Genomic DNA, 27,941 nt, shown 5'->3' with positions numbered 1-27,941 from the left:
CTTAGAGAGCTGCTACTGACAGAGGAGAGATTGTTGTATTGGGTAGTGACACAATTACTCCCAGTTAGGAGTTAGCATTACATAGCAGTCATTTCTGCAGCTGGTAAGCACAGTGGAGTGGGTGGTTGTCAGCTAACTTTGGATGCATATGCACTCACATAGCCCACAGGGTTTTAGCAGGTATATATGTTATGTTACATTATAACCCCGCTAAACGCCCACTTGTTCAACTTTGAGCTACTGAAGTAGTTTTTGCGGTAGGTCATGTGTCTTATAATACACAATTTATGTGTGGAGGGGGTATGATTTTACATTTAATTTCTAGAGCCAGATTATATATTATGTTATTATAAATTTAATTTAGTGTGTATTCTACTAAAAGGGTCTCTATACTTCATCTGCCTGTATTTGCCTTAGCTCTCGCACTTTACTGTTAATAGTCCCTGTTTGCTTATTCTACTGTGCCTCCTACAATAATGTAATTTATGCTTACCTGATAAATTATTTTCTTTCTTAGCAGTGCGAGTTCACGAATTCCATTCATAAAGTATGGGAAACACTACACCTGGCCATCAGGAGCAGGCAGACACCCCAAAAAGAGCATTAATACTCTTCCTACTTCCCTTACCCTCTCAGTAGTTCAAGCCGAGGATAAGGAGAAGTAGAGAGACATAAGGGGGTAACAAGATGCCACAATACTGCTGCCAATACACTAATTCAGGGGGATTCATACAGGCCCATTTATCAAGCTCCGTATGGAGCTTGAAGGGCCGTGTTTCTGGCGAGTCTTCAGACTCGCCAGAAACACAAGTTATGAAGCAGCGGTCTAAAGACCGCTGCTCCATAACCCTGTCCGCCTGCTCTGAGCAGGCGGACAGAAATCGCCGGAAATCAACCCGATCGGGTTGATTGACACCTCCCTGCTGGCGGCCGATTGGCCGCGAGTCAGCAGGGGGCGGCGTTGCACCAGCAGCTCTTGTGAGCTGCTGGTGCAATGTTAAATGCGGAGAGCGTATTGCTCTCCGCATTTAGCGAGGTCTTGCGGACCTGATCCGCAGTGTCGGATCAGGTCCGCAAGCCCTTTGATAAATGGGCCTGATAGACTCTCATTGCCAAAAAAGAAAATAATTTATCCGGTAAGCATAATAAGGAAAAACCAATACCCAAGCTATGGAATCCACAACATTTTTGGGGAGGGAAAGGTAGGGAAGGCAGTCCTAAGTAATAGGCTCCACCGCTTGAAGAACCTTTCTCCCAAAAGATGCCTTAGCTGAGGCAAAACACATCAGATCGTTAAAATTTTGTGTAAGTATGTAAGTAAGACCAAGAAGCAGCCTTACATATCTGTTCAACTGAAGCCTCATTGTTGAAGGACCAGGAAGAAGACACTGCATGAGTAGAATGTGCCATAATCCGTAATGGAGTCTGCTGATCCATTTCTATATAAGCCATGCAAATCCCACTACTGAGCCTGAAGGAGTAAAAGTCATGGCTTTCTAAACCGTTGACGAAATTCCTTGGTAGCAGAAGAAAAAAACTTTAAAGTTCTAAGATCTAGATTATGCAATAACCTCTCATTGGAAGAAGAGGGATTGGAACAAAAGGATGGAGTTCAGACAACCATAGGAAAAAACAACATCTTTGTCCAAAGTACAGCCTTATCCGAATGGGACACTAGATAAGGTGGATCACAATGGAGGGCAGACAATTCTGATGCTCTACGAGCAGAGCAAACAGATAACAGAAACAAAACTTTCCAAGTTAGTAACTTAATATCAATATATTGCATAGGTTCAAACCAAGCAAGTTGAAGAACTCTAAAAACATGATTAAGGCTCCATGGAGGAGCAATAGGTTTGAAAACAGTTCTAATTCTAGCAACAGCTTGAACAAACAGCTTAACATCTGGCAAAAGAACCTCTTATGCAACAATACAGAAAGAGCAGAAATCTGACCTTTAAGAGAACTAGCTGACATGCCCTTCTCCAAACCATCCTGCAGAAACTGAAGGATATGCAGAGTCTTTACCTTGTGCCAAGGAAACTCACGCCCCTTGCACCAAGACAGATAAGTCCTCCACACCTTATGGTAAATATGTCTGGTAACCGGTTTATGAGCCTGGACAAGAGCATAAATCACTCTAAGAGAATTCTCCTTTAGAAAAACTATTTGCTCAACCTCCATGCAGTCAGCCTCAGAGTATCTAGATTTTGATAGAACGACGGACTCTGAGCCAGGTCAGGCTTCTGAGGCAACCACCATGGAGGAGCAGATGACATTCTCACTAAGTCTGCATACCAAGTCCTTCATGGACACACAGGGGCTAACAGGATTGCTGCAATTCCCTCCTGCTTGATTCAAGCAATTACTCAAGGGAGCAGCACTGGATGAAGATACAATACATTGAAATGCCAAGGAACTGCTAAAGCGTCTACCAACTCCGCTCGAGGATCTCTCGAGATGGGAAACAATCAGATCTATCTCTGGGCACCCCCACTTGCAAGTGATTTCACAAAAAAAACTCCTGGTTTAGAAACCATTTCCTGGAATAAAAACTCTGCCTGCTTAGAAAATTCACTTCCCAGTTCTCCACACCTGGAATGTGGATGGTTGATATCTGGTAGTGGTAGGTTTCTGCCTATTGAAGAATATCTGCTAGTTCCACCATGATGGTTGACTTATGCCACTGTAGTGATGTTTTCCGATTATTTAATATAATGGAATGACCGTAGCTGGAGCCACGACAGAAGAGCATTGAAGACGGTCCTCAGCTCCAAGAAGTTAATCAGGAGCGTTGTCTCCTCTGGGCGCCAGGCTCCGTGAGCTCTCAGAAAATCCCTAATGGCAACCCAGCTGTCAAACTTGCGCCTGTTATCCCCCAGGATGGGCACTGGAAGAACATGCCCTGGAGAGAGGGTTTCTGAGAAAGCCACCAGCAGATAGTCTCTTGTCTCTGGATTCAGATATATTAGCTAAGACAGGTCCAAATGAATACAGTTATGTATGCTAAGGCAATGGAATGGGAGAGGTCTCAGATGAAAGGGAGCAAAAGGAAGTGTCTGAAGCCGCAACCATAATAACTACCACTTCCAGGCATGGAGGCACCGAAAGCCGAAGAGTGAAGTAGATGGCAGGCAGCCTGAAGCTTCTCCCTGTGTTAATCTGCGAGATAAATACGGATGCTGATAGAATCTATGATGCCTTGAAAGCTCACTCTCGTGTTGGGGGTGGGAGAACTCTTTTCTAGGTTTATCTTCCAGCCATACGTCTGAAGATACCAGAGTAACTTCTCTGTGTGAGATGTCCCTAAATGTAAAGATTGTGCCTGAACCAAGATGTCATCTAAGTAAGGCGCAACAGCAATCCCCTTTAGTCTGACTACAGCAAGAGCTCCTAGAACTTTTAAAAAGATCCTGGGAGTCGTAGCTAAATTAAATGGGAGAGCTATAAATTGGTAATATTTATCCAGGAAAGCCAAACCAAAATACTGGTGATGATCTCAGTGAATTGGAATGTGAAGTTATGCAGCCTTCAAATCTAAGGTGGTCATGAATTGACCCTACTGCACAAGAGAAAGAATGGACCTGATAGTTTTCATTTTGAATGAAGGTACCCTTATGAAATTGTTGAGGCACTTCAAGTCTAAGATTGGACAAGAGATTCCCTCCTTTTTGGGAACGATGAAGAGGTTTGAATAGAACCCTCTTCCTGAAGCACCGGGAAAACAAATCCCATAGATATCAGATCTTCCACACAGCTTAGAAAGGCTGTTCTTTTTTTCCAGATTCCACTGGTGGTCCAAGAGATGTTGGTGATCATTGATACCATCAAGCAGGAATTAATCCCCTCTGATGGTCTCACCCCGTCACGCCGCAACTCCCTACAGTGCCTGGCTGGACATTGGTGAAAACTGACGGAGAAGTTAAATTACAATCTCCCTAAACACATTGCGTAGTACTGCGCAACTTGCGTAGCTAGATTGTTATTTTAACTCCTCCCACCCGGCGTGCTGCTCAGAGAAAGATGCTTCCATTCTAAAGCCAGCAGAGGTTGGTAGAGTCTTGGCTTGAAATAGTGGAATTAAAGTATATAAAAAAGAAAATCTTAAAAAAGTAATTTCTCTCTTATATTTCATTTATTTTCTTCCCTTGACCTGTCTCTTTGTAGTAGTTTTCCTAAGTCATTCAGATGGACTTACATCACTGTTTGTCTGCCTCCCCTTCATCAACATTTTTTTTTTATTATATATGAATTATTATTTTTATTCTAATAATTTTCCAGCGCACAAAGCCATTCCACCTGAATTCCAGTAATGGCCATCCAGCTGATCAGTCATATCCCACCAGTATTATAGTAATTGCCAGTAACATCAGTTGTGGTTAGCTCACATCCATATGGAGATATTTCTGATATAAAGTTAATTTATGACTTCAATGTCTGTCCATGATCATAAGTAGTTTTGAATAATTCCTATCTGGGGAGGTAACTTGGAAGTCTTGTGGTCCTTTAAAACAATTATTTTTCCCCCTTTGTGCCTCTCGGTTTCCAGCTCAAAAATTGGCACTCACCCTTCATCTGTCATTTGGAACTATTCTGTCATTCGGTTACTTAATTCCAAAAAAATAATATTAAAAAATATGTAAATATATTGATAATGTAAACTTAGCTATGGTTATACTAGTTATGTACACTACAATGTATATATATATATATATATATATATATATATATATATATATATACACACACACACACACACACACATAGGTTTGTACCTTTTTTTTTTTTTTTTAAATCATGTTAGTGGTCCACGGGATACAAAATTGTGAGTTAAGTGGTCCCTGAGGTCTGAAAGGTTGGCAACCCTTGCTCTAGCAGCTCCATTGTCTTTTTTTTCTTGCCAACATATTTCCTTTAACTGTTCTGCTGCCAATAGTGATAGCTCAAACAATAGCTCTCATCAGCAATTCTGATTGTTCCTGCTTAGCCACACATAACTTGTTTGTGGATCTGATACAGATGTCCAGTTGTCCTCCGTGGTCTCTTCCACAACTCAACCTACTGTCTTCAAGGTCCCTTTTTAGCAACAAGATCTAAAGTCTTTCAACTTAAAGGCTTGGAGTTTGAATGTCTAATTTTAAAACAGTGTTTCCTTCTGATGCTGTAGTTATTTTAGGCTTGAAAGTCTGTTTCAAGAAAAATCTATCACACAACTTAGAAAGCTTTTCTTACCTGGTGTGAAAAACAAGGTTTCAGCAGCCGTTCCTTCAGAATTCTTACATTTTTACAAGAGGGCTTAGATAATGGTTTATCTGCTAGCTCTTTAGAAGATTAGATTTCTGCACTTTCTGTGTAATACCACAAGAAAATTGCTAAACTTCTTGACATTCAGAGCTTTATTCAAGATTTAGTCAGGATGAGACCAGTGATTAAACCAATTTCTCCTCCTTGGAAACTTAATTTAGTTCTAAGAGTTTTGCAGGTCTCTCCTTGCACCTATGCATAGTTTAGACGATCAGCTTCTGTCTGGAAGGTATTGCTTATTTTAGCAATATTTTCTGCAAAACAGAAGAGTTTCTGAATTGCCTGCTTTTTCTTGTCTCATGTTTTTTTCTTTTACCAAGATAAGGCAGTTTTAACTAGTAAATTTGACTTTTAAACAATTGTGGTTTCTGATAACAAAATCGGAAGATTGTAGCTCCACAAAATTCTAAAGAAAGGCGCCTACATAATTTAGTGGCAGTAAGAGCATAACAATTCTGCTTAGAAGCTATGAAGGATTTCAGAAGATCCTCTAATTGTTTATTAATTTTCAAATCCAGGCAGAGGCCATTAGGCCACATCTGTTACTTTAGCTTCTTGGCTAATTTTTGGGATTCAAAAGTCTTTTTTGGAGGCGGGAAAGTCTCCCCCAAGATGCATTACAGTCCATTCTACTAGTTCAGTCAACACTTGCCAAGCTTTCAAAAATGGCTTTTGGTAGGAAATTGTAAGGTAAATAGGTGCTTGCTTTTCAAAAAATGTTTTCCTCCCGCTCAAAAGTACTTGTGAAATCCACAGCTTGGGTATTAGTAACAAGAAGTAATGGCTTGTGGACTTTAACCACCTTATGAAAGAAAACAAAAATGTATGCTTAACTGATAAATTTTCTTTCATGGTGATGAGAGTTCATGACACCCACACATTTTTTTTTCCGACTGTAGTTTTAGTTTGCACCTCTTTTTCCTTTCCTACCTTTCTACTTCTTTGTGCATTGCTTTTTGTAAGACTAGCATGCCAGAGAGGTTGGAGGAATTAAGTACTCCTAGTGGCCAGGAGTTGAATCCAAGAAGTAATGGCTCATGGACTCTCACCATCATGAAAAAAAAATGAATTTATGAGGTAAGCATATTTTTTTTTTTAGTTGGACACCACTTTTCTAGGTGAAGATATTTTCTTAAATACATGCAGTTTCTTCTCCAGCATCTTTATTACTTAACATGTAAACAAAGTAATTTAGGAATGGTGAAAGCATGTTCACTCTTTAAGAGATCACAACAAAATGAAGGATTTAATAAAAGAGTAATGCAATCAGATCTCATGTCTTCATTATTTGAAAACCAAACAGAACTAAGAGAAAATCAGTATAATAATAATCTTATATAAAAACATCCTGATCAAGTCTCAAGACAGACGGTAACTTATAAAATGAATATCTATATAACATTTTTTTACAGATATGTGCAAGTCTTTAAATCTTGAGAAAATAAAATCACGAATACTGAGTGAAAAATATGTTGGCAGTCACATGATATATGTCCCATCTTTGTAGTATTTTATTGTGTCCATATGTTTTGTCATTAGAATGACATCTTGAAATCCGGTGCTAAGGCCAGACATATGTTGAAAATAAGCTTCTTTTTCCACCTGTATAGTAAGGTTATTGACTCCGGCGTCTTTAAGCACTGCTGTTACCTGCCAATGAAGAAAAAAAAAAAAAAAATTAAAAAATGATACAACATAGTACAGGCACCTGTAATGCACTTTGCTTGGCAGAAACCAAAATTCAGTTTAGATTTTAGATCACTATTCATTTGGACATATTTGACATAAAAATAAAATGAGCTAATTCGTTACAGCATGTTAAATTTGCACTAGGGTGACTTGCAATGTGTTCAATAGCCCATATACAACCTATGAGCCAATTAGGAGCAGCATATGCATGAGGCAGCCAATCACTGGCTGTGTGCGGCTAAAGAGCTGGAATGTGTTACTTCTCTCAAGCAGGACTTTAGGTATATGCTTTACTCGTTTGTGGGGTTTTAACACAAAGGGCCTGATTACAAGTGAAGCACTATTGATGGCTCAGGTTGTGCTTTCAATATCACTGGACTGTGCTAGGGGTAGCAAACAAATGTATAAGTCCATGGTAAAACAGAATACTATACTATAAGAAACTATAGAATGCATAGTGTGGCAGACATCCCTTTAGTGCACCCCCCCATACTTTCAACGTATATAAACACCCGAATGTATGTGTAGGTGTGCGCGCGTGTATTAATTATATAGCTAGAGGCTGTTTATTTATGGATGTCATTTTTTGTGTGTAAATTAATTCCATTAATCCATTCACAATGCCATGCTCTTATTTTTTGCATTACACTAAACATTTAACTAAAATGACAAATGTATTAATGCATCAGGCAGAGAAAATAAGCTGAGCACACCAGAATAATTCAAAAGTAATGCAACTATTAATACTCATTACCTGCTGAATTATACGCTGCTCAACAACTTCAGACATCACTTGAACATGTATAGTTCCCGCGACAATCGAGGCAGAGTGACGCCAAAAGTGGGGTTCACGGTAAGAGATCAGTCCGTCCGTCTTGGATATCTAAAGAACAAATGAATGTGTAAAATGTCATTTACTAAAATTCGTGCATATAGTTAGACAGTGATACAATATGTATGACAATTTAAAAAGGCAGGCTAAGTTCTTATTTTCTTTTATTCAGATATTGACAGCACCAACACAGGGAATCTATATGTTAAAAATGTTTTTTTTTATTTTTTATTTTAATATAGAAGTGTCACATAAAATGCATACAAAATCGTATTAGAAGGTGAACTAATGCACTTGACTTTACAAATGATACGATAAAATAACAATAAAATATAGCACAAATTGAAGCGACAATAACACTGCTTGCCTGGACAGGTAAAACAATCCCCACATGTTTCTGGGCTCCTCCCCCTTCCTCAGATGTATCTGGATTGAATATAGATTCCCTGTCTTGATGCTGTCAATATCTGAATAATTATTGCAGATAGCAGCTTAGTAATGGTATTTTCCAATCTGGTTTAGATCACCCTAAATCTTAAATAGGGATCTCAATTTTTTGTTTGTTACTTATTTTCTTTTAATTGAGTTCATATAAAAATGGAGACTTAAAACCCCACATTTTCTTTAATGGTTCAGTTAAAACATACAATTTTAAAGAACTTTCCATTTTACTTCTATTATCAAATTTTCTTTGTATGCTCGTTATCCTTTGTTGAAAAAACATAATTTATGTAAGAACTTACCTGATAAATTCATTTCTTTCATATTAGCAAGAGTCCATGAGCTAGTGAGGTATGGGATATACATTCCTACCAGGAGGGGCAAAGTTTCCCAAACCTCAAAATGCCTATAAATACACCCCTCACCACACCCACAATTCAGTTTAATTAACAGCCAAGAAGTGGGGTTATAAGAAAGGAGCGAAAGCATCAAACAAGGAATTGGAATAATTGTGCTTTATAAAAAAATATCATAACCACCACAAAAAGGGTGAGCCTCATGGACTCTTGCCAATATGAAAGAAATTAATTTATCAGGTAAGTTCTTACATAAATTATGTTTTCTTTCATGTAATTGGCAAGAGTCCATGAGCTAGTGACGTATGGGATAGCAGATACCCAAGATGTGGAACTTCCACGCAAGAGTCACTAGAGAGGGATGGATAAAATAAAGACAGCCAATTCCGCTGAAAAAATAATCCACAACCCAAATCAAAAAGTTTTAATCACATAATGAAAAAAACTGAAATTATAAGCAGAAGAATCAAACTGAAACAGCTGCCTGAAGTACTTTTCTACCAAAAACTGCTTCAGAAGAAGAAAAAACATAAAAATGGTAGAATTTAGTAAAAGTATGCAAAGAAGACCAAGTTGCTGCTTTGCAAATCTGATCAACAGAAGCTTCATTCTCAAAAGCCCAGGAAGTAGAAACTGACCTAGTAGAATGAGCCATAATCCTTTGAGGCGGGGATTTACCCAACTCCACATAAGCATGATGAATCAAAGACTTTAACCAAGACGCCAAAGAAATGGCAGAAGCCTTCTGACCTTTCCTAGAACCAGAAAAGATAACAAATAGACTAGAAGTCTTCCTGAAAACTTTAGTAGCTTCAACATATTTCAAAGCTCTTACTACATCCAAAGAATGTAAAGATCTCTCCAGAGAATTCTTAGGATTAGGACACAAAGAAGGGACAACAATTTCTCTACTAATGTTGTTAGAATTCACAACTTTAGGTAAAAAAATAAATGAAGTCCGCAACACCGCCTTATCCTGATGAAAAATCAGAAAAGGAGATTCAAAAGAAAGAGCAGATAACTCAGAAACTCTTCTAGCAGAAGAGATGGCCAAAAGGAACAAAACTTTCCAAGAAAGTAATTTAATATCCAGAGAATGCAGAGGTTCAAACGGAGGGGCCTGTAAAGCCCTCAGAACCAAATTAAGACTCCAAGGAGGAGAAATTGACTTAATGACAGGCTTAATACTAACCAAACCCTGTACAAAACAATGAATATCAGGATGATAGCAATCTTTCTGTGAAATAGGACAGAAATAGCAGAGATTTGTCCTTTCAAGGAACTTGCAGACAAACCTTTTTCCAAACCATCCTGAAGAAACTGTAAAATTCTAGGAATTCTAAAAGAATGCCAAGAGTATTTATGAGAAGAACACCAAGTAATGTAAGTCTTCCAAACTTGGTAATAAATCTTTCTAGACACAGATTTACGAGCTTGTAACATAGTATTAATCACTGAATCAGAGAAACCTCTATGACTAAGTATTAAGCGTTCAATCTCCATACCTTCAAATTTAATGATTTGAGATCCTGATGGAAAAATGGGCCTTGAGATAGGTATGGCCTTAACGGAAGTGTCCAAGGTTGGCAACTGGCCATCCGAACGAGATCCGCATACCAAAACCTGTGTGGCCATGCTGGAGTCACCAGCAGTACAAACGAACGCTCCATTAGGATTTTGGAAATCACTTTTGGAAGAAGAACTAGAGGCGGAAAGATATAAGCAGGTTGATAATTCCAAGGAAGTGACAACGCGTCCACCGCTTCCGCCTGAGGATCCCTGGATCTGGACAGAGACCTGGGAAGTTTCTTGTTTAGATGAGAAGCCATCAGATCTATTTCTGGAAGTCCCCAGATTTGAACAACCTGAAGAAATACCTCTGGGTGAAGAGACCATTCGCCCAGATGTAATGTCTGGCGACTGAGATAATCCGCTTCCCAATTGTCTATACCTGGGATGTGAACTGCAGAAATTAAACAGGAGCTGGATTCCGCCCATACAAGTATCTGAGATACTTCTTTCATAGCCTGAGGACTGTGAGTCCCACCTTGATGATTGACATACGCCACGGTTGTGACATTGTCTGTCTGAAAACAAATAAATGATTCTCTCTTCAGAAGAGGCCAGAACTGAAGAGCTCTGAAAATCGCACGGAGTTCCAAAATGTTGATTGGTAATCTCGCCTCCTGATTCCCAGATCCCCATACAGCTCCCCAACCTGATAGACTCGCATCTGTTGAGATCACAGTCCAGGTTGGACGAACAAGAGAGGCCCCTTGAATTAAATGATGGTGATCCAACCACCAAGTCAGAGAAGATCGAACATTGGGATTTAAGGATATTAATTGTGATATCTTTGTATAATCCCTGCACCATTGGTTCAGCATACAAAGCTGGAGAGGTCTCATGTGAAAAAGAGCAAAAGGGATCACGTCCGATGCAGCAGTCATGAGACCTAGAATTTCCATGCACAAAGCTACCGAAGGGAATGATTGAGACTGAAGTTTTCGACAAGCTGAAACCAATTTCAGACGTCTCTTTTCTGTTAGAGACAAAGTCATGGACACTGAATCTATTTGGAAACCCAAAAAGGTTACCCTTGTCTGAGGAATCAAGGAACTCTTTGGTAAATTGATCCTCCAACCATGTCTTTGAAGGAACAACACAAGTTGATTCGTATGAGATTCTGCAGAATGTAAAGACTGAGCAAGTGCCAAGATATCGTCCAAATAAGGAAATACCGCAATACCCTGTTCTCTGATTACAGAGAGAAGGGCACCGAGAACCTTTGAAAAGATCCTTGGAGCTGTTGCTAAGCCAAACGGAAGAGCAACAAATTGGTAATGCTTGTCTAGAAAAGAGAATCTCAGAAACTGAAAGTGATCTGGATGGATTGGAATATGAAGATATGCATCCTGTAAGTCTATTGTAGACATATAATGCCCTTGCTGAACAAAAGGCAGAATAGTCCTTATAGTCCCCATTTTGAATGTTGGTATCCTTACATAACGATTCAATATTTTTAGATCCAGAACTGGTCTGAAGGAATTCTCCTTCTTTAGGACAACGAACAGATTTGAGTAAAACCCCAGACCCCGTTCCAGAACTGGAACTGGCACAATTACCCCAGCCGACTCTAGGTCTGAAACACATTTCAGAAACGCCTGAGCCTTTACTGGGTTTACTGGAATGCGTGAGAGAAAAAAATCTTCTCACAGGCGGTCTTACCTTGAAACCTATTCTGAACCCTTGTGAAACAATGTTCTGAATCCAAAGACTTTGAATCGAATTGATCCAAACATCTTTGAAAAATCGTAACCTGCCCCCTACCAGCTGTGCTGGAATGAAGGCTGCACCTTCATGCGGATTTGGGAGCTGGTTTTGACTTCCTAAAAGGCTTGGATTTATTCCAGACTGGAGAAGGTTTCCAAACGGAAACTGTTCCTTTAGGGGAAGGGTCAGGCTTCTGTTACTTATTCTGACGAAAGGAACGAAAACGATTAGCAGCCCTATATTTACCTTTAGATTTTCTGTCCTGAGGCAAAAAGGCTCCCTTCCTCCCAGTAACAGTTGAAATTATTGAATCCAACTGAGAACCAAATAATTTATTACCTTGGAAAGAAAGAGAAAGCAATGTTGACTTAGAAGTCATATCTGCATTCCAAGACTTAAGCCATAAAGCTCTTCTAGCTAAAATAGCTAAATACATATACCTGACATCAATTCTAATGATATCAAAAATGGCATCACAAACAAAGTTATTAGCATGTTGAAGAAGTTTAACAATGCTATAAGCATTATGGTCTGACACTTGTTGCGCTAAAGCCTCCAACCAGAAGGTGGAAGCTGCAGCAACATCAGCCAAAGAAATAGCAGGTCTAAGAACATTACCTGAACATAAATAAGCCTTCCTTAGAAAGGATTCAAGCTTCCTATCTAAAGGATCCTTAAAAGAAGTACTATCTGCCGTAGGAATAGTAGTACATTTAGCAAGAGTAGAGATAGCCCCATCAACTTTGGGGATTTTTTCCCAAAACTCTAATCTATCAGATGGCAAAGGGTACAATTTTCTTAAACCTTGGAGAAGGAGTAAATGAAGTACCTAGACTATTCCATTCCCTAGAAATTACTTCTGAAATAGCATCAGGAACTGGAAAAACTTCTGGAATAACTACACGAGGTTTAAAAACTGAATTTAAACGCTTATTAGTTTTAATATCAAGAGGACTAGACTCCTCCATATCTAATGCAATCAACACTTCTTTAAGTAAAAAACGAATAAACTCCATCTTAAACAAATATGAAGATTTATCAGTGTCAATATCTGAGGCAGAATCTTCTGAACCTGATAGATCCTCATCAGAAATAGATAAGTCAGAATGATGGCTTTTACGTTTACTAGAAGGAGGAATAACAGACAGAGCCTTCCGAATAGAATTAGAGACAAATTATTTTACATTAACAGGAACATCCTGAAGATGACAACTAACACAAACTACAGCCGGAGGAACAGTTACCAAAAGTTTACAACAAATGCACTTAGCTTTGGTAGAACCAACATCAGGCAGCGTCTTTCCAGAAGTAGATTCTTATCCAGGGTCAGGTAGTGACATCTTGCAATATGTAATAGAAAAAACAACATATAAAGCAAAATTATCAAATTCCTTAAATAAATTGAAGCATTTTCTGCACCCGCGAGCCTAACAGCCCGCAATTTAGAAAAAAAGTCAATTGAAAATTTAAGGTAAGAAAAATATAAATTCATATGCATTTTCCCAAAAAATGAAACTGACAGTCTGAAAGAAGGAATACTGATTATCCTGAATCATGGCAAATATAAGTTTAAAACATATATTTAGAACTTTACATATAAAGTGCCCAACCATAGCTTAGAGTGTCATGAATAAAATAAGACTTACTTACCCTAAGACACTCATCTACATATAGTAGATAGCCAAACCAGTACTGAAACGAGAATCAGTAGAGGTAATGGTATATAAGAGTATATCGTCAATCTGAAAAGGGAGGTAGGAGAAGAAATCTCTACGACCGATAACAGAGAACCTATGAAATAGATCCCCTAGAGGAAGACCATGGTATACAAATAGGCAATACTCTTTTCACATCCCTCTGACATTCACTTCACTCTGAGAGGAAAACCGGGCTTCAGCCTGCTGCAAAGCGCATATCAACGTAGAAATCTAGCACAAACTTACTTCACCACCTCCATGGGAGGCAAAGTTTTTAAAACTGAAATGTGGGTGTGGTGAGGGGTGTATTTATAGGCATTTTGGAGGTTTGGGAAACTTTGCCCCTCCTGGTAGGAATGTATATCCCATACGTCACTAGCTCATGGACTCTTGTCAATTACATGAAAGAAACATGGATGTAAGCTCAGGAGTGTGCATGTGTCTGCAGCAGTATATTACAGCAGTTTTGCAACAATTTTAAACATTAGCAAGAGCACTAGAGGGCAGCACTATTTCCCGCCATGTAGTGCTTCAGGCATGTGCACGCTACCTACCTAGGTATCTTTTCAACAAAGAATAACATGAGAACAAAGCAAATTTGATTGTAGAAGTAAATTGGAAACGTTTTTAAAATTGTATTCTCTATCTGAATAATGAAAGAGACATTTTTAGTTTCATGTCCCTTTAATATTCCCAGTAATTTCTGAATGAGCTCTAATTTAGAATATTCTAATGTAATAAAAAAAGCTACTGAGTGCTAATTAAACACAACTGATAAAATAAGACCATTTTGTTTGATATTTATTTACATCGTGATAAAATCATTTTTTGGGGAGAAAAGCTGGTGCATAAAAGTGCACGGATGTCATAGAACATTTTATTTTTGTACTATTATTTGCATATAACTATCACAGCTAGTTCCCAGTAGTGCACTGCTGCACGAGTGTACCTAGGTATGATTGTCAACAAAGGAAAGCAATAGAACATAGAAAAATGTGATAATGGGTGCAAATTGAAAAATATCTTAAAAATATATGCTCTTTTTAAATCATGAAAGTTTAATTGACTTGAGTGCCCCTTTAACCTTTGGGTGCTATGTGTAAAAGGGGTCATGCTTTAAATGTGTGCTATACAGCTGCTTCTTCCAATAGCATAAAATGAATTTACCAATAAAAGCAGTTGGATATAGTAGACAATCATTTTATAGAGGTAAAACCAAGTTCTATATGATGATAACCTTTTCAAGAGCCATGTTGATTCCTTTCTCGACTTCTGGTGGTATTCTGAGGAGAATCACCTGACAGGCATCTTTAAGTAGAGGGATAACACTACCAAATATTAAAACTGAAATAAAAAGTGAGCATAGAGGGTCTGCAATCAGCCAGCCGAACTGTCGGATTAGTATGGTTGATACAATCACACCCACACTGCCAAGTGTGTCTGCCAGCACATGTAGGAACACACCTAGAAAAGAAACACCCAACGTTATGTGATAAACCAAGAGGACATGTTTAGCAACAAATAAAAAAAAGATTCTAGTTTTATATCAAATGAAAACGCGAACTACATTGTACACATTAGTTTTAAAGTAAGACTATTTTTATTAAACGCAAGTTTTTTTGGTTATGCAAAATATATAAAAATGTGCATACTGGGAGTGTGTGGCAGCAGTGCCTTTAGTATTAGTTCATGGGGGGGGGGGGGAATTCCTGCTACATTGTAGTTTACCAATTCTAAGATAAATAGTAGCTAATAGCATACAATAGCTAAAGCATAGTGTTCCCAAGTTAATACATAAAAGGGGCAAGGTATCTAAATACTTTCATTAGTGCACGGTAGCAGGAAATATTAAAGGGAATCTATCAGATGAAATATATATTAAAACGAATCAAACCTATCAGGGCTGATTTTTCGGTTACTATAATTTGTCTGACTGACTTTCTTATTTTTTGGCTATTAAAAAAAATAAAAAAATAAATAAATAGTTTTGATGCAAAAGATGGCTGGATGCCTCCATTTTGTAACTGAGACGTTGCCTGGGCACGCAGAAGTGCCTGAGCATGTTTGGCTATGTCCCTGCAGCCCCCTATTTTGAGATCTTACATGCAGCTGCTGCTTGAGGTAGGGTAAGGTTAACTTGAGTGCCAGGGAGGCCGAGAAACCCACAAAAATTGACCCTCGTGCACTTTGATGTAGACAGCTGGATGGATCACAACTGCATAAGCGCATGTCCTTTTTACCTACTTCTGCCAGGTCACATAGCATTCAGTCTCAGTGCTCTTCTCTTAGAATAAACACCAGCTCATGGGAAAAAAGCTTCTTATATTGCCTAAAATAACACAATGTGTGCAGAGCACAGCTTAAACCCATACAAAGAAGGAAGAGTATCCCTATGCAATGCACTGCAGCCCTTTTGGTCAGTCATGGGGTTAAATTGTGCTCTAACCACACTGCAGGTAAGGTGAGATCGGCTGCTTATTGATATCTGTAAGAAGTTGCCAGCTTTCATTTACAGCCCTCAACATACAACTTCCAGTTACAATATCTATATAGGGAAAAAAAAATATTGTTCTTGTCAACTGTAATTTCTTACTTATCTGGGGCTAGTGGAAAATTCCAGGTGTTATATATAAATGTTCTATAATAGAGTAAAATGATGGAGAAAAGCAAGAAAAATGTAATAAAAGCTGAGAAATAAGATGCATTTATATTATAGTATATATGGTAAGCTACTGGCAGCATAAATATTTGTTGAAACTATAATTCTAAGCTGCAGAAAAGGCTATTAAAAATGGATGACCTTGTATCAGAATATTGGCAGAGTATTATTCAAGATAAAAAATACATTAACTTTTAATTGTAAAAATATTATATAAAATATTTTTTTTTTTTTATAAGCGGGTCACATTAAAGGGCATGAAGGCTGTACAACCAGCAGACAGAACACAAACAATTATTAAAAAAGGCTTCAGGGGGGCGGAGCCAGCTACGGAGGCAGCCGGACGTGTTCTTATGAAGCTCCTAGCTTTTAGATATAATTACACGACCTTACTTATTTATAAGGGGCTTAAATCTTTCCTTTGCTATCTCAGAAAACAAATACCGTCTATTAGGCTCCTGAGGAGTCTAGAGAGGAGTTAATTGGTGAATGTATGGCTGATCTATCTTCCTAAGCTATGCCATGCGGACTCCCCAGGAGCTACCTACTTCTAACGACACGGCAGTTATGGAGGCCTTAGACTTATGGGAACATCGCACTCAACATCTCCTAAAGAGGTACTATCAGAACATGAAGGAGGATTTAATGCTTCTAGTTTCTGCCTATACACTACCACTGGAACGTCTAGCAGTGGACACTGATTTTGTTCAACATAGCAGGTCTTGTGCTACGTCCGCGCCCAGGCTTCAGGAAATGACAGACATACCCTCTAACAGGCTTGCATCACCCTCAAGGTATTATAAGCCGAGGCGAGTGTTGGACTTTCTCCCTGAACTAAGCCGACAGACATAGAGGCTGATGCGATAGTGCACAATGCAGTCCTTAGCGCACAGGATGACATACCGCCTATGTCGATACCAGTCCCTTACGATATCCCAGCTCAGTACTCCACTATACGGGACCAACCTAAGAGGGTCCGCACAATCCAGTTACATACTCGGAGAAGTAGCCTATCTTTTGACCGCTGACAGCCTTAGAGGAAGACCTCAGACATATACGAGTACAACACAGACTTCTACTATAGGCAGATCAAGTGTTGGTCTCCAGTCCTCCCTTGGTGGTATATCAGGCAGCATTCTTAGATCCTCTACACCAGGCCGTGGGCCGGTTTGGGAGACTGGGGGACTTCCTACTCTGCTAGCGGTAACTGCATCACAACGGATGTCCAATGTTCAAGCTTCCCTAGGACTCAGGAATACAGTTGGAGTCGGTTAAAGCAACAGAGGATCCTGCAGGGAGTGGGTGATAACTCCTTAGTGTACCTAGGATTCTCCTCCACCTCACTTATAATTATAGATACTCATTAATACTCTTATAGCCATATGGGTCTCTGCTTTAATATTACTGTTGAATAGGTTTACATTTGTTTTATTTCCATGTTAACAGTTTACCCTGTTCCTATAACATATAGCTTAACTTGTATTGCCCTGGAGATCAGACCCCTCAACTGGTGTTCTAAGCATATTTTAATCAATATAACTAAGTTCACTGTATGTTTAATAACTTTTAATGTTATATTTTGGTATATGTTTGTACTCTTTTCTGTAAATCTCTACTAGAGTATAGGGTATATGCCACTTGTACTCATTTACTCTTAATGGGGGATTAGAATTGAGCGGTAGTTACTCCCAAAGCTCACCCGGCCAACACAGTTGATAATATCATTGTTGCTATGCACCCTTGTACTCATTGTCATTATTGTATGTTAGTGTATAGTAACTTTGCTTTATGTATATCTCTCTTAGATTATAAGGTACATGTCATATGTACTCTCTTCTTTACACTAGGGGACAAGAATGTAGCGCAAGTTACCTTTAAGATGACATAGAATCTGAAAGCACTACTACAGTGACCTTGGCTTACATTTTACATTAGATAGTTTAGCACAAAAGTGGGTTAATTAACTATACCTTAGACAGATAGAACCAAGTTAATACGTTTAACTACATCTTCCTTGTGTGTCCCAAATAGTTTCTAAGATATAGGTAAATATTAGGTTCGGACTAATAAAGATGGTCCCTATTGTAGGTGCCTGATATTGCAATATAGAGCTGCTGATCCTCTTAACTTAGTTTTGGAGTCTACATTATACTTACATACACTCAACTTGAAGCAATGATACCTTCCTAAAAAGCTATTTAAAATAACTACGGGTCTTATGTGTAAGTAATCACTAACGCCCACTGGCGCCTTGAAACCTTGTTCCCCTATGATCCATAAAGCACCCTAGAATTTTATTCACAGAGAGCTGGCCTGTTCTCTTCCTATTGAGTTACATTCCAAGTAGACAATGATTACGTTTTGCTACCTACGTACATGAGTTAGCTTCACCCGTAGCATATATTCCTGTAGGCTTACTCAATATACATATATCAAGATAGCAGTCTATACACACAGGACTTTGGAAGTTTATAACGTTAAGTTTACATATCTTATACTCATCTAGAGACGGTCAGGTTTTGGTTACTTGTTTTATTACCAGTGCTATAACTGTATATTACGCTTAGAGGCACACTGAGCCTGAGTCCTACCCTGACTGAGTACCTTGACTAGGTAACACATAACGCAACTTTGGGTTAAACAATAATTAGTCTTTCTCCCTGACCTTAGATACCCACCAGTAAAAGTAACCACCCTTTTATCCATACTATCCACCCCCCTCTCGCTTCCCTAACTACTCTACTGTCCTATTATAGAAGGCTCCCCCCCCCTCTTCTTCTTCTCCCCCCTTCTCTCCCCCATAACTTGAGCGGCTCTTGCCCGCTGATCTTTCTCTCTTTCCCTAAACACTGCAGCCCAAACGTGGCCGTTACAAAAGCCAACTTCCAACATCTTATTAGCATTAGAATAGACAGTCATGGAGTATTCCCCTACAGATGTGGGGATAATACTTAAATTCATATAATATAAAATGAAGTCCCATTTTCTATAGCCAAAACCCTTAACTTTTGCCACATCAAGACAGGACAAGTGATCTCACCTATACATACTCATCACACTCTGATGACCCCATCTCCTCTTCCATACAACATCACAATGTGACATCTTGTTCTATCCTACTTGTAGGCAGCTTTCTCTATTACTGATCAAATTTTTTTATTATTATCTTAACAATTTTAAATATTAGAATATAGACTTGATAAGTAGATCTGTAGACCTTGGTCGGTCTTATTAGATAATCTTCATGTAACAACACTGTATGTCTTGCTATGATGCAATCATTGTTCTTGGGCGAAATATATATATAACTTCTTTTTGAAACTTCAATAAAAAAAAAAAAAAAAAAAAAAAAAAAAAAAAAGGAGGCTTCAAATCCCCCCGGCTATGGTCTGTGCACAAGTATGCTCTATGTATGCTTCAATACAATTTTTTCCAGAAGTAAAGTAAGCCACAGTGAAAAAACATAATTTATGTAAGAACTTACCTGATAAATTCATTTCTTTCATATTAGCAAGAGTCCATGAGCTAGTGACGTATGGGATATACATTCCTACCAGGAGGGGCAAAGTTTCCCAAACCTCAAAATGCCTATAAATACACCCCTCACCACACCCACAATTCAGTTTAACGAATAGCCAAGAAGTGGGGTGATAAAAAAGTGCGAAAGCATATAAAATAAGGAATTGGAATAATTGTGCTTTATACAAAATCATAACCACCACAAAAAAAGGGCGGGCCTCATGGACTCTTGCTAATATGAAAGAAATGAATTTATCAGGTAAGTTCTTACATAAATTATGTTTTCTTTCATGTAATTAGCAAGAGTCCATGAGCTAGTGACGTATGGGATAATGATTACCCAAGATGTGGATCTTTCCACACAAGAGTCACTAGAGAGGGAGGGATAAAATAAAGACAGCCAATTCCTGCTGAAAATAATCCACACCCAAAATAAAGTTTAATGAAAAACATAAGCAGAAGATTCAAACTGAAACCGCTGCCTGAAGTACTTTTCTACCAAAAACTGCTTCAGAAGAAGAAAATACATCAAAATGGTAGAATTTAGTAAAAGTATGCAAAGAGGACCAAGTTGCTGCTTTGCAAATCTGATCAACCGAAGCTTCATTCCTAAACGCCCAGGAAGTAGAAACTGACCTAGTAGAATGAGCTGTAATCCTCTGAGGCGGAGTTTTACCCGACTCAACATAGGCAAGATGAATTAAAGATTTCAACCAAGATGCCAAAGAAATGGCAGAAGCTTTCTGGCCTTTTCTAGAACCGGAAAAGATAACAAATAGACTAGAAGTCTTTCGGAAAGATTTAGTAGCTTCAACATAATATTTCAAAGCTCTAACAACATCCAAAGAATGCAACGATTTCTCCTTAGAATTCTTAGGATTAGGACATAATGAAGGAACCACAATTTCTCTACTAATGTTGTTGGAATTCACAACTTTAGGTAAAAATTCAAAAGAAGTTCGCAACACCGCCTTATCCTGATGAAAAATCAGAAAAGGAGACTCACAAGAAAGAGCAGATAATTCAGAAACTCTTCTGGCAGAAGAGATGGCCAAAAGGAACAAAAACTTTCCAAGAAAGTAATTTAATGTCCAATGAATGCATAGGTTCAAACGGAGGAGCTTGAAGAGCCCCCAGAACCAAATTCAAACTCCAAGGAGGAGAAATTGACTTAATGACAGGTTTTATACGAACCAAAGCTTGTACAAAACAATGAATATCAGGAAGAATAGCAATCTTCCTGTGAAAAAGAACAGAAAGAGCAGAGATTTGTCCTTTCAAGGAACTTGCGGACAAACCCTTATCTAAACCATCCTGAAGAAACTGTAAAATTCTCGGTATTCTAAAAGAATGCCAAGAAAAATGATGAGAAAGACACCAAGAAATATAAGTCTTCCAGACTCTATAATATATCTCTCTAGATACAGATTTACGAGCCTGTAACATAGTATTAATCACAGAGTCAGAGAAACCTCTTTGACCAAGAATCAAGCGTTCAATCTCCATACCTTTAAATTTAAGGATTTCAGATCCTGATGGAAAAAAGGACCTTGAGACAGAAGGTCTGGTCTTAACGGAAGAGTCCACGGTTGGCAAGAGGCCATCCGGACAAGATCCGCATACCAAAACCTGTGAGGCCATGCCGGAGCTACCAGCAGAACAAACGAGCATTCCTTCAGAATCTTGGAGATTACTCTTGGAAGAAGAACTAGAGTGATAATGCATCCACTGCCTCCGCCTGAGGATCCCGGGATCTGGACAGATACCTGGGAAGTTTCTTGTTTAGATGAGACGCCATCAGATCTATTTCTGGAAGTTCCCACATTTGAACAATCTGAAGAAATACCTCTGGGTGAAGAGACCATTCGCCCGGATGCAACGTTTGGCGACTGAGATAATCCGCTTCCCAATTGTCTATACCTGGGATATGAACCGCAGAGATTAGACAGGAGCTGGATTCCGTTCCAAAATATTGATCGGTAATCTCACCTCCTGAGATTCCCAAACTCCTTGTGCCGTCAGAGATCCCCACACAGCTCCCCAACCTGTGAGACTTGCATCTGTTGAAATTACAGTCCAGGTCGGAAGCACAAAAGAAGCCCCCTGAATTAAACGATGGTGATCTGTCCACCACGTTAGAGAGTGTCGAACAATCGGTTTTAAAGATATTAATTGAGATATCTTTGTGTAATCCTTGCACCATTGATTCAGCATACAGAGCTGAAGAGGTCGCATGTGAAAACGAGCAAAGGGGATTGCGTCCGATGCAGCAGTCATAAGACCTAGAATTTCCATGCATAAGGCTACCGAAGGGAATGATTGTGACTGAAGGTTTCGACAAGCTGCAATCAATTTTAGACGTCTCTTGTCTGTTAAAGACAGAGTCATGGACACTGAATCCATCTGGAAACCCAGAAAGGTTACCCTTGTCTGAGGAATCAATGAACTTTTTGGTAAATTGATCCTCCAACCATGATCTTGAAGAAACAACACAAGTCGATTCGTATGAGATTCTGCTAAATGTAAAGACTGAGCAAGTACCAAGATATCGTCCAAATAAGGAAATACCACAATACCCTGTTCTCTGATTACAGATAGAAGGGCACCGAGAACCTTTGTAAAAATTCTTGGAGCTGTAGCTAGGCCAAACGGCAGAGCCACAAACTGGTAATGCTTGTCCAGAAAAGAGAATCTCAGAAACTGATAATGATCTGGATGAATCGGAATATGCAGATATGCATCCTGTAAATCTATTGTGGACATATAATTCCCTTGCTGAACAAAAGGCAAGATAGTCCTTACAGTTACCATCTTGAACGTTGGTATCCTTACATAACGATTCAATATTTTTAGCTCCAGAACTGGTCTGAAGGAATTCTCCTTCTTTGGTACAATGAAGAGATTTGAATAAAACCCCATCCCCTGTTCCGGAACTGGAACTGGCATAATTACTCCAGCCAACTCTAGATCTGAAACACAATTCAGAAATGCTTGAGCTTTTACTGGATTTACTGGGACACGGGAAAGAAAAAATCTCTTTGCAGGAGGTCTCATCTTGAAACCAATTCTGTACCCTTCTGAAACAATGTTCTGAATCCAAAGATTGTGAACAGAATTGATCCAAATTTCTTTGAAAAAACGTAACCTGCCCCCTACCAGCTGAGCTGGAATGAGGGCCGCACCTTCATGTGGACTTAGAAGCAGGCTTTGCCTTTCTAGCAGGCTTGGATTTATTCCAGACTGGAGATGGTTTCCAAACTGAAACTGCTCCTGAGGATGAAGGATCAGGCTTTTGTTCTTTGTTGAAACGAAAGGAACGAAAACGATTATTAGCCCTGTTTTTACCTTTAGATTTTTTTATCCTGTGGTAAAAAAGTTCCTTTCCCACCAGTAACAGTTGAGATAATAGAATCCAACTGAGAACCAAATAATTTGTTACCCTGGAAAGAAATGGAAAGTAGAGTTGATTTAGAAGCCATATCAGCATTCCAAGTCTTAAGCCATAAAGCTCTTCTAGCTAAAATAGCTAGAGACATAAACCTGACATCAACTCTGATAATATCAAAAATGGCATCACAAATAAAATTATTAGCATGCTGAAGAAGAATAATAATATGAGAATCATGATTTGTTACTTGTTGCGCTAAAGTTTCCAACCAAAAAGTTGAAGCTGCAGCAACATCAGCCAATGATATAGCAGGTCTAAGAAGATTACCTGAACACAGATAAGCTTTTCTTAGAAAGGATTCAATTTTCCTATCTAAAGGATCTTTAAACGAAGTACCATCTGACGTAGGAATAGTAGTACGTTTAGCAAGGGTAGAAATAGCCCCATCAACTTTAGGGATTTTGTCCCAAAATTCTAACCTGTCAGACGGTACAGGATATAATTGCTTAAAACGTTTAGAAGGAGTAAATGAATTACCCAATTTATCCCATTCTTTGGAAATTACTGCAGAAATAGCATTAGGAACAGGAAAAACTTCTGGAATAACCACAGGAGATTTAAATACCTTATCTAAACGTTTAGAATTAGTATCAAGAGGACCAGAATCCTCTATTTCTAAAGCAATTAGTACTTCTTTAAGTAAAGAACGAATAAATTCCATTTTAAATAAATATGAAGATTTATCAGCATCAATCTCTGAGACAGAATCCTCTGAACCAGAAGAGTCATCAGAATCAGAATGATGATGTTCATTTAAAAATTCATCTGTAGGGAGAGAAGTTTTAAAAGATTTTTTACGTTTACTAGAAGGAGAAATAACAGACATAGCCTTCTTGATGGATTCAGAAACAAAATCTCTTATGTTATCAGGAACATTCTGCACCTTAGATGTTGAAGGAACTGCAACAGACAATGGTACTTTACTAAAGGAAATATTATCTGCATTAACAAGTTTGTCATGACAATTAATACAAACAACAGCCGGAGGAATAGCTACCAAAAGTTTACAGCAGATACACTTAGCTTTGGTAGATCCAGCACTAGACAGCGATTTTCCTGTAGTATCTTCTGACTCAGATGCAACGTGAGACATCTTGCAATATGTAAGAGAAAAAACAACATATAAAGCAAAATTGATCAAATTCCTTAAATGACAGTTTCAGGAATGGGAAAAAATGCCAAAGAACAAGCTTCTAGCAACCAGAAGCAATGAAAAAATGAGACTAAAATAATGTGGAGACAAAAGCGACGCCCATATTTTTTTAGCGCCAAATCAGACGCCCACATTATTTGGCGCCTAAATGCTTTTGGCGCCAAAAATGACGCCACATCCGGAACGCCGACACTTTTGGCGCAAAATAACGTCAAAAAATGACGCAACTTCCGGCGACACGTATGACGCCGGAAACGGAAAAGAATTTTTGCGCCAAAAAAGTCAGCGCCAAGAATGACGCAATAAAATGAAGCATTTTCAGCCCCCGCGAGCCTAACAGCCCACAGGGAAAAAAGAGTCAAATTTTTGAAGGTAAGAAAAAATGATTAATTCAAATGCATTATCCCAAATATGAAACTGACTGTCTGAAAAATAAGGAAAGTTGAACATTCTGAGTCAAGGCAAATAAATGTTTGAATACATATATTTAGAACTTTTATAAACAAAGTGCCCAACCATAGCTTAGAGTGTCACAGAAAATAAGATTTACTTACCCCAGGACACTCATCTACATGTTTGTAGAAAGCCAAACCAGTACTGAAACGAGAATCAGCAGAGGTAATGGTATATATAAGAGTATATCGTCGATCTGAAAAGGGAGGTAAGAGATGAATCTCTACGACCGATAACAGAGAACCTATGAAATAGACCCCGTAGAAGGAGATCATTGCATTCAAATAGGCAATACTCTCCTCACATCCCTCTGACATTCACTGCACGCTGAGAGGAAAACCGGGCTCCAACTTGCTGCGGAGCGCATATCAACGTAGAATCTAGCACAAACTTACTTCACCACCTCCATCGGAGGCAAAGTTTGTAAAACTGAATTGTGGGTGTGGTGAGGGGTGTATTTATAGGCATTTTGAGGTTTGGGAAACTTTGCCCCTCCTGGTAGGAATGTATATCCCATACGTCACTAGCTCATGGACTCTTGCTAATTACATGAAAGAAACACAGATTACAGAACAAGTCAAATGTGCTCTACAGTAAAGTTAACTTGTTCTTGCATAAAACAAGATGTGTTTTCAAGATGTTTTTATAAGTTTGAAGCATGCTAAAGCCCATCACTGTTCCCTCCAAGGTGTGCACGAGTGTTAGAGTGAGAGTGTGTAACTATGTGTAAAAGGGCATGTGTTTATTCCTGCATCATTTAAATAGAGAACATACCAGACCAATTTCACTCGCCTAACGTTGTTGTTTACCACCTTTCAGGCTTGATAATACTTCATATTTAAAAGGGACATGAAATCCAAAATTTTTCAATTAGGATTCATACAGAGCATACTATTTGTGAAAAGTTTCCAATCTACTTCTATTATAAAATTAGCTTTGTTCTCGTGTTATTCTTTGTTGAAGAGATATCTAGATAGATTACGCATCTGAAACACTACATAATAGGAAGTAGTGATGCCATCTACTGCTCTTGCAAATGAAAACCATTCTTGCAAAACTGCTGTCTTATTGCTGCAGACACGTGCACGTTCCTAATCTTACCTTCATGCTTTTCAACAAAGGATACTGACAAAACAAAAAAAAAAAGTGATAAAATAAGTATAATGGAAAGTTGTTAAAAATCGCATGCTCTATATGAATCAAAGAAAAAAATTAGGGTTTCATGTCCCTTTAAGTGTGCACACACTTTTAGACATTTAGCAAAAATGGCACAGGCCAACATTTTTGCACACACTGCTCAAAAAAAAAAAAATTAGAGAGAGACCATTGGCCACAGGATCAACTTTTTTCTAATCTTGTCATTCAAAATGCAAATAACAGCTTGTGTCTGTTCATAAATTTGGAGCAGTTCATAAACAATAGGAGCTATTATCATGCATAGAAAATGTAAATAAATTAGACCTGTAGTCAATATTGTAGAGTGGAGAAGGAATATTACACTTGCCTCGCATATTGGCATTCATGCCCCCTCCAGCTGACCCATGAGAATGCCCATGGTTGTGAGTGTGTCCATGGTCACTGTGAGAATGACCGTGGCCATGTCCATGGCTGTGGCCATGTCCATGATGAGTATGGCCGTGTTCATGTGAAGGACACCCGCCTCGAGAAGCCCCGTGGGAGTGGGCATGGCTAAAGGCACAGATACCAACAAGGTTTACTATCAGTCCTCCAACTGATACTGGCTATTAAAAAGAAAAAAAGAGCATTTTTTCAATGTGTATAAAAAACAAACTAAATCAAAACAAAATTTAAAAAAAACAAAACAGGTAATAAAACGCTTTATCCATCACTTATATACAAAAGAAGAGAAGATGGGATGCACTATTGTCAAAAACCAAGAAGAAAAAAGTACCATGCTTATGTGAATTTGCAGACAAAGAAATTTCAATTTTGAAATGTTACTATCTGAAAAAAAATTGATGCCTGTTTATTAGGCACATACAATTAAAGGGCCAAAAAGTGAAACCGTATGTTGGAGGTGTATATGCCAGTACAATATTTTATATATGTTTTCACAAAAATCTAATCATTTGGAGCACATAATTTTAACCCCTTAAGGACCGGGCATTTCAGACTAAAATTTCCCCAAAAGACCAGAGCATTTTTAGCATTTTTGCCATCACTACATTTAAACAGAAATAGAGCCTATTTATATTTACCTATCAAAACTATATCTTTTTTTTAGTAGACAACCCAAAGTATTGATCTAGGCCCATTTTGGTATATTTCATGCCACCATTTCAGCGCCAAATGCGATCAAATAAAAAAATAGTCAACTTTTTAACAAACTCTAGGTTTCTCACTGAAATAATTTACAAACAGCTTGTGCAATTATGGCACAAATTGTTGTAAAAACTTCTCTCTCTTGGATCCCCTTTGTTCAGAAATAGCAGACATTTATGGCTTTGCCATTGCTTTTTGGTAATTAGAAGGCCTCTAATTGAAGCTGCGCATCACACGTTTATTATTCCCAGCAGTGAAGGGGTTAATTAGGTAGCTTGTAAGGTTAATTTTAGCTTTAGTGTAGAAATTACCCTCCCACCCCCTGATCTCTACTTGACCCCTCTCAAACGGCTCTCTTCCCTTCCCCACCTCCCAGTGGTGACCCCCATCTTAAGTACTGGCAGAAAGTCTGCCAGTATGAAAATATTAGGCTTTTTCTTTTAAATAAAATATTTTTCTTTCTATTTTCTGGAGTGTAGGATCTCCCGCTTACCCCCCCAACCTCCCTGATCCCCCCAGCCAAACAGCCTCGAAACCTCCCCCTCTACCTATTAGCCGCCCACCCGTCTTCCTCCTTACCCACCAACCAACAATCGGCACAGAGTGGCCCTCTCTGCATCAGTAACTCTGCCTATTATTGCACTGCCACACTCATGGGGCATGCAGAAATAGCGCAATCTCGCTACTTTTAGATTGCGGCAGAGATAGGCCCAGGACAGCAGTGTCGTTAAGGGGTACGGTGTTGGTCGTTAAGGGGTTAAGACTATTGACACTAAAGTACTGTGTGTTTAATCACCATTACGTAAACACAGTAGAAATACAAATTGGGACTTG

At 38.7% G+C, this 27,941-nt stretch overlaps 1 protein-coding gene across 1 annotated transcript in view; it reads right to left on the bottom strand.

Moving 5' to 3' along the window:
* Positions 1 to 6,450: 6,450 nt before the first annotated feature.
* SLC30A5 (solute carrier family 30 member 5) overlaps positions 6,451 to 27,941 on the bottom strand; it is a 62,145-nt gene continuing 40,654 nt past the window's right edge. Inside the window, exons 13-16 of the mRNA XM_053701352.1 lie at positions 26,329 to 26,566; positions 14,830 to 15,056; positions 7,748 to 7,876; positions 6,451 to 6,954 (exon numbers count right to left, since the gene is read on the bottom strand). Coding sequence (XP_053557327.1) covers positions 6,784 to 6,954; positions 7,748 to 7,876; positions 14,830 to 15,056; positions 26,329 to 26,566 — 765 coding nt within the window. The 3' untranslated portion in view covers positions 6,451 to 6,783. The remainder of the gene's footprint in view (positions 6,955 to 7,747; positions 7,877 to 14,829; positions 15,057 to 26,328; positions 26,567 to 27,941) is intronic.

This window comes from Bombina bombina, chromosome 2 (genome assembly GCF_027579735.1).
Source record: "Bombina bombina isolate aBomBom1 chromosome 2, aBomBom1.pri, whole genome shotgun sequence".
In the NCBI taxonomy this organism is placed as follows: domain Eukaryota; kingdom Metazoa; phylum Chordata; class Amphibia; order Anura; family Bombinatoridae; genus Bombina; species Bombina bombina.
Note: the sequence above shows the minus strand (reverse complement) of the source record. Positions and strands in the feature narration are given on the sequence as shown.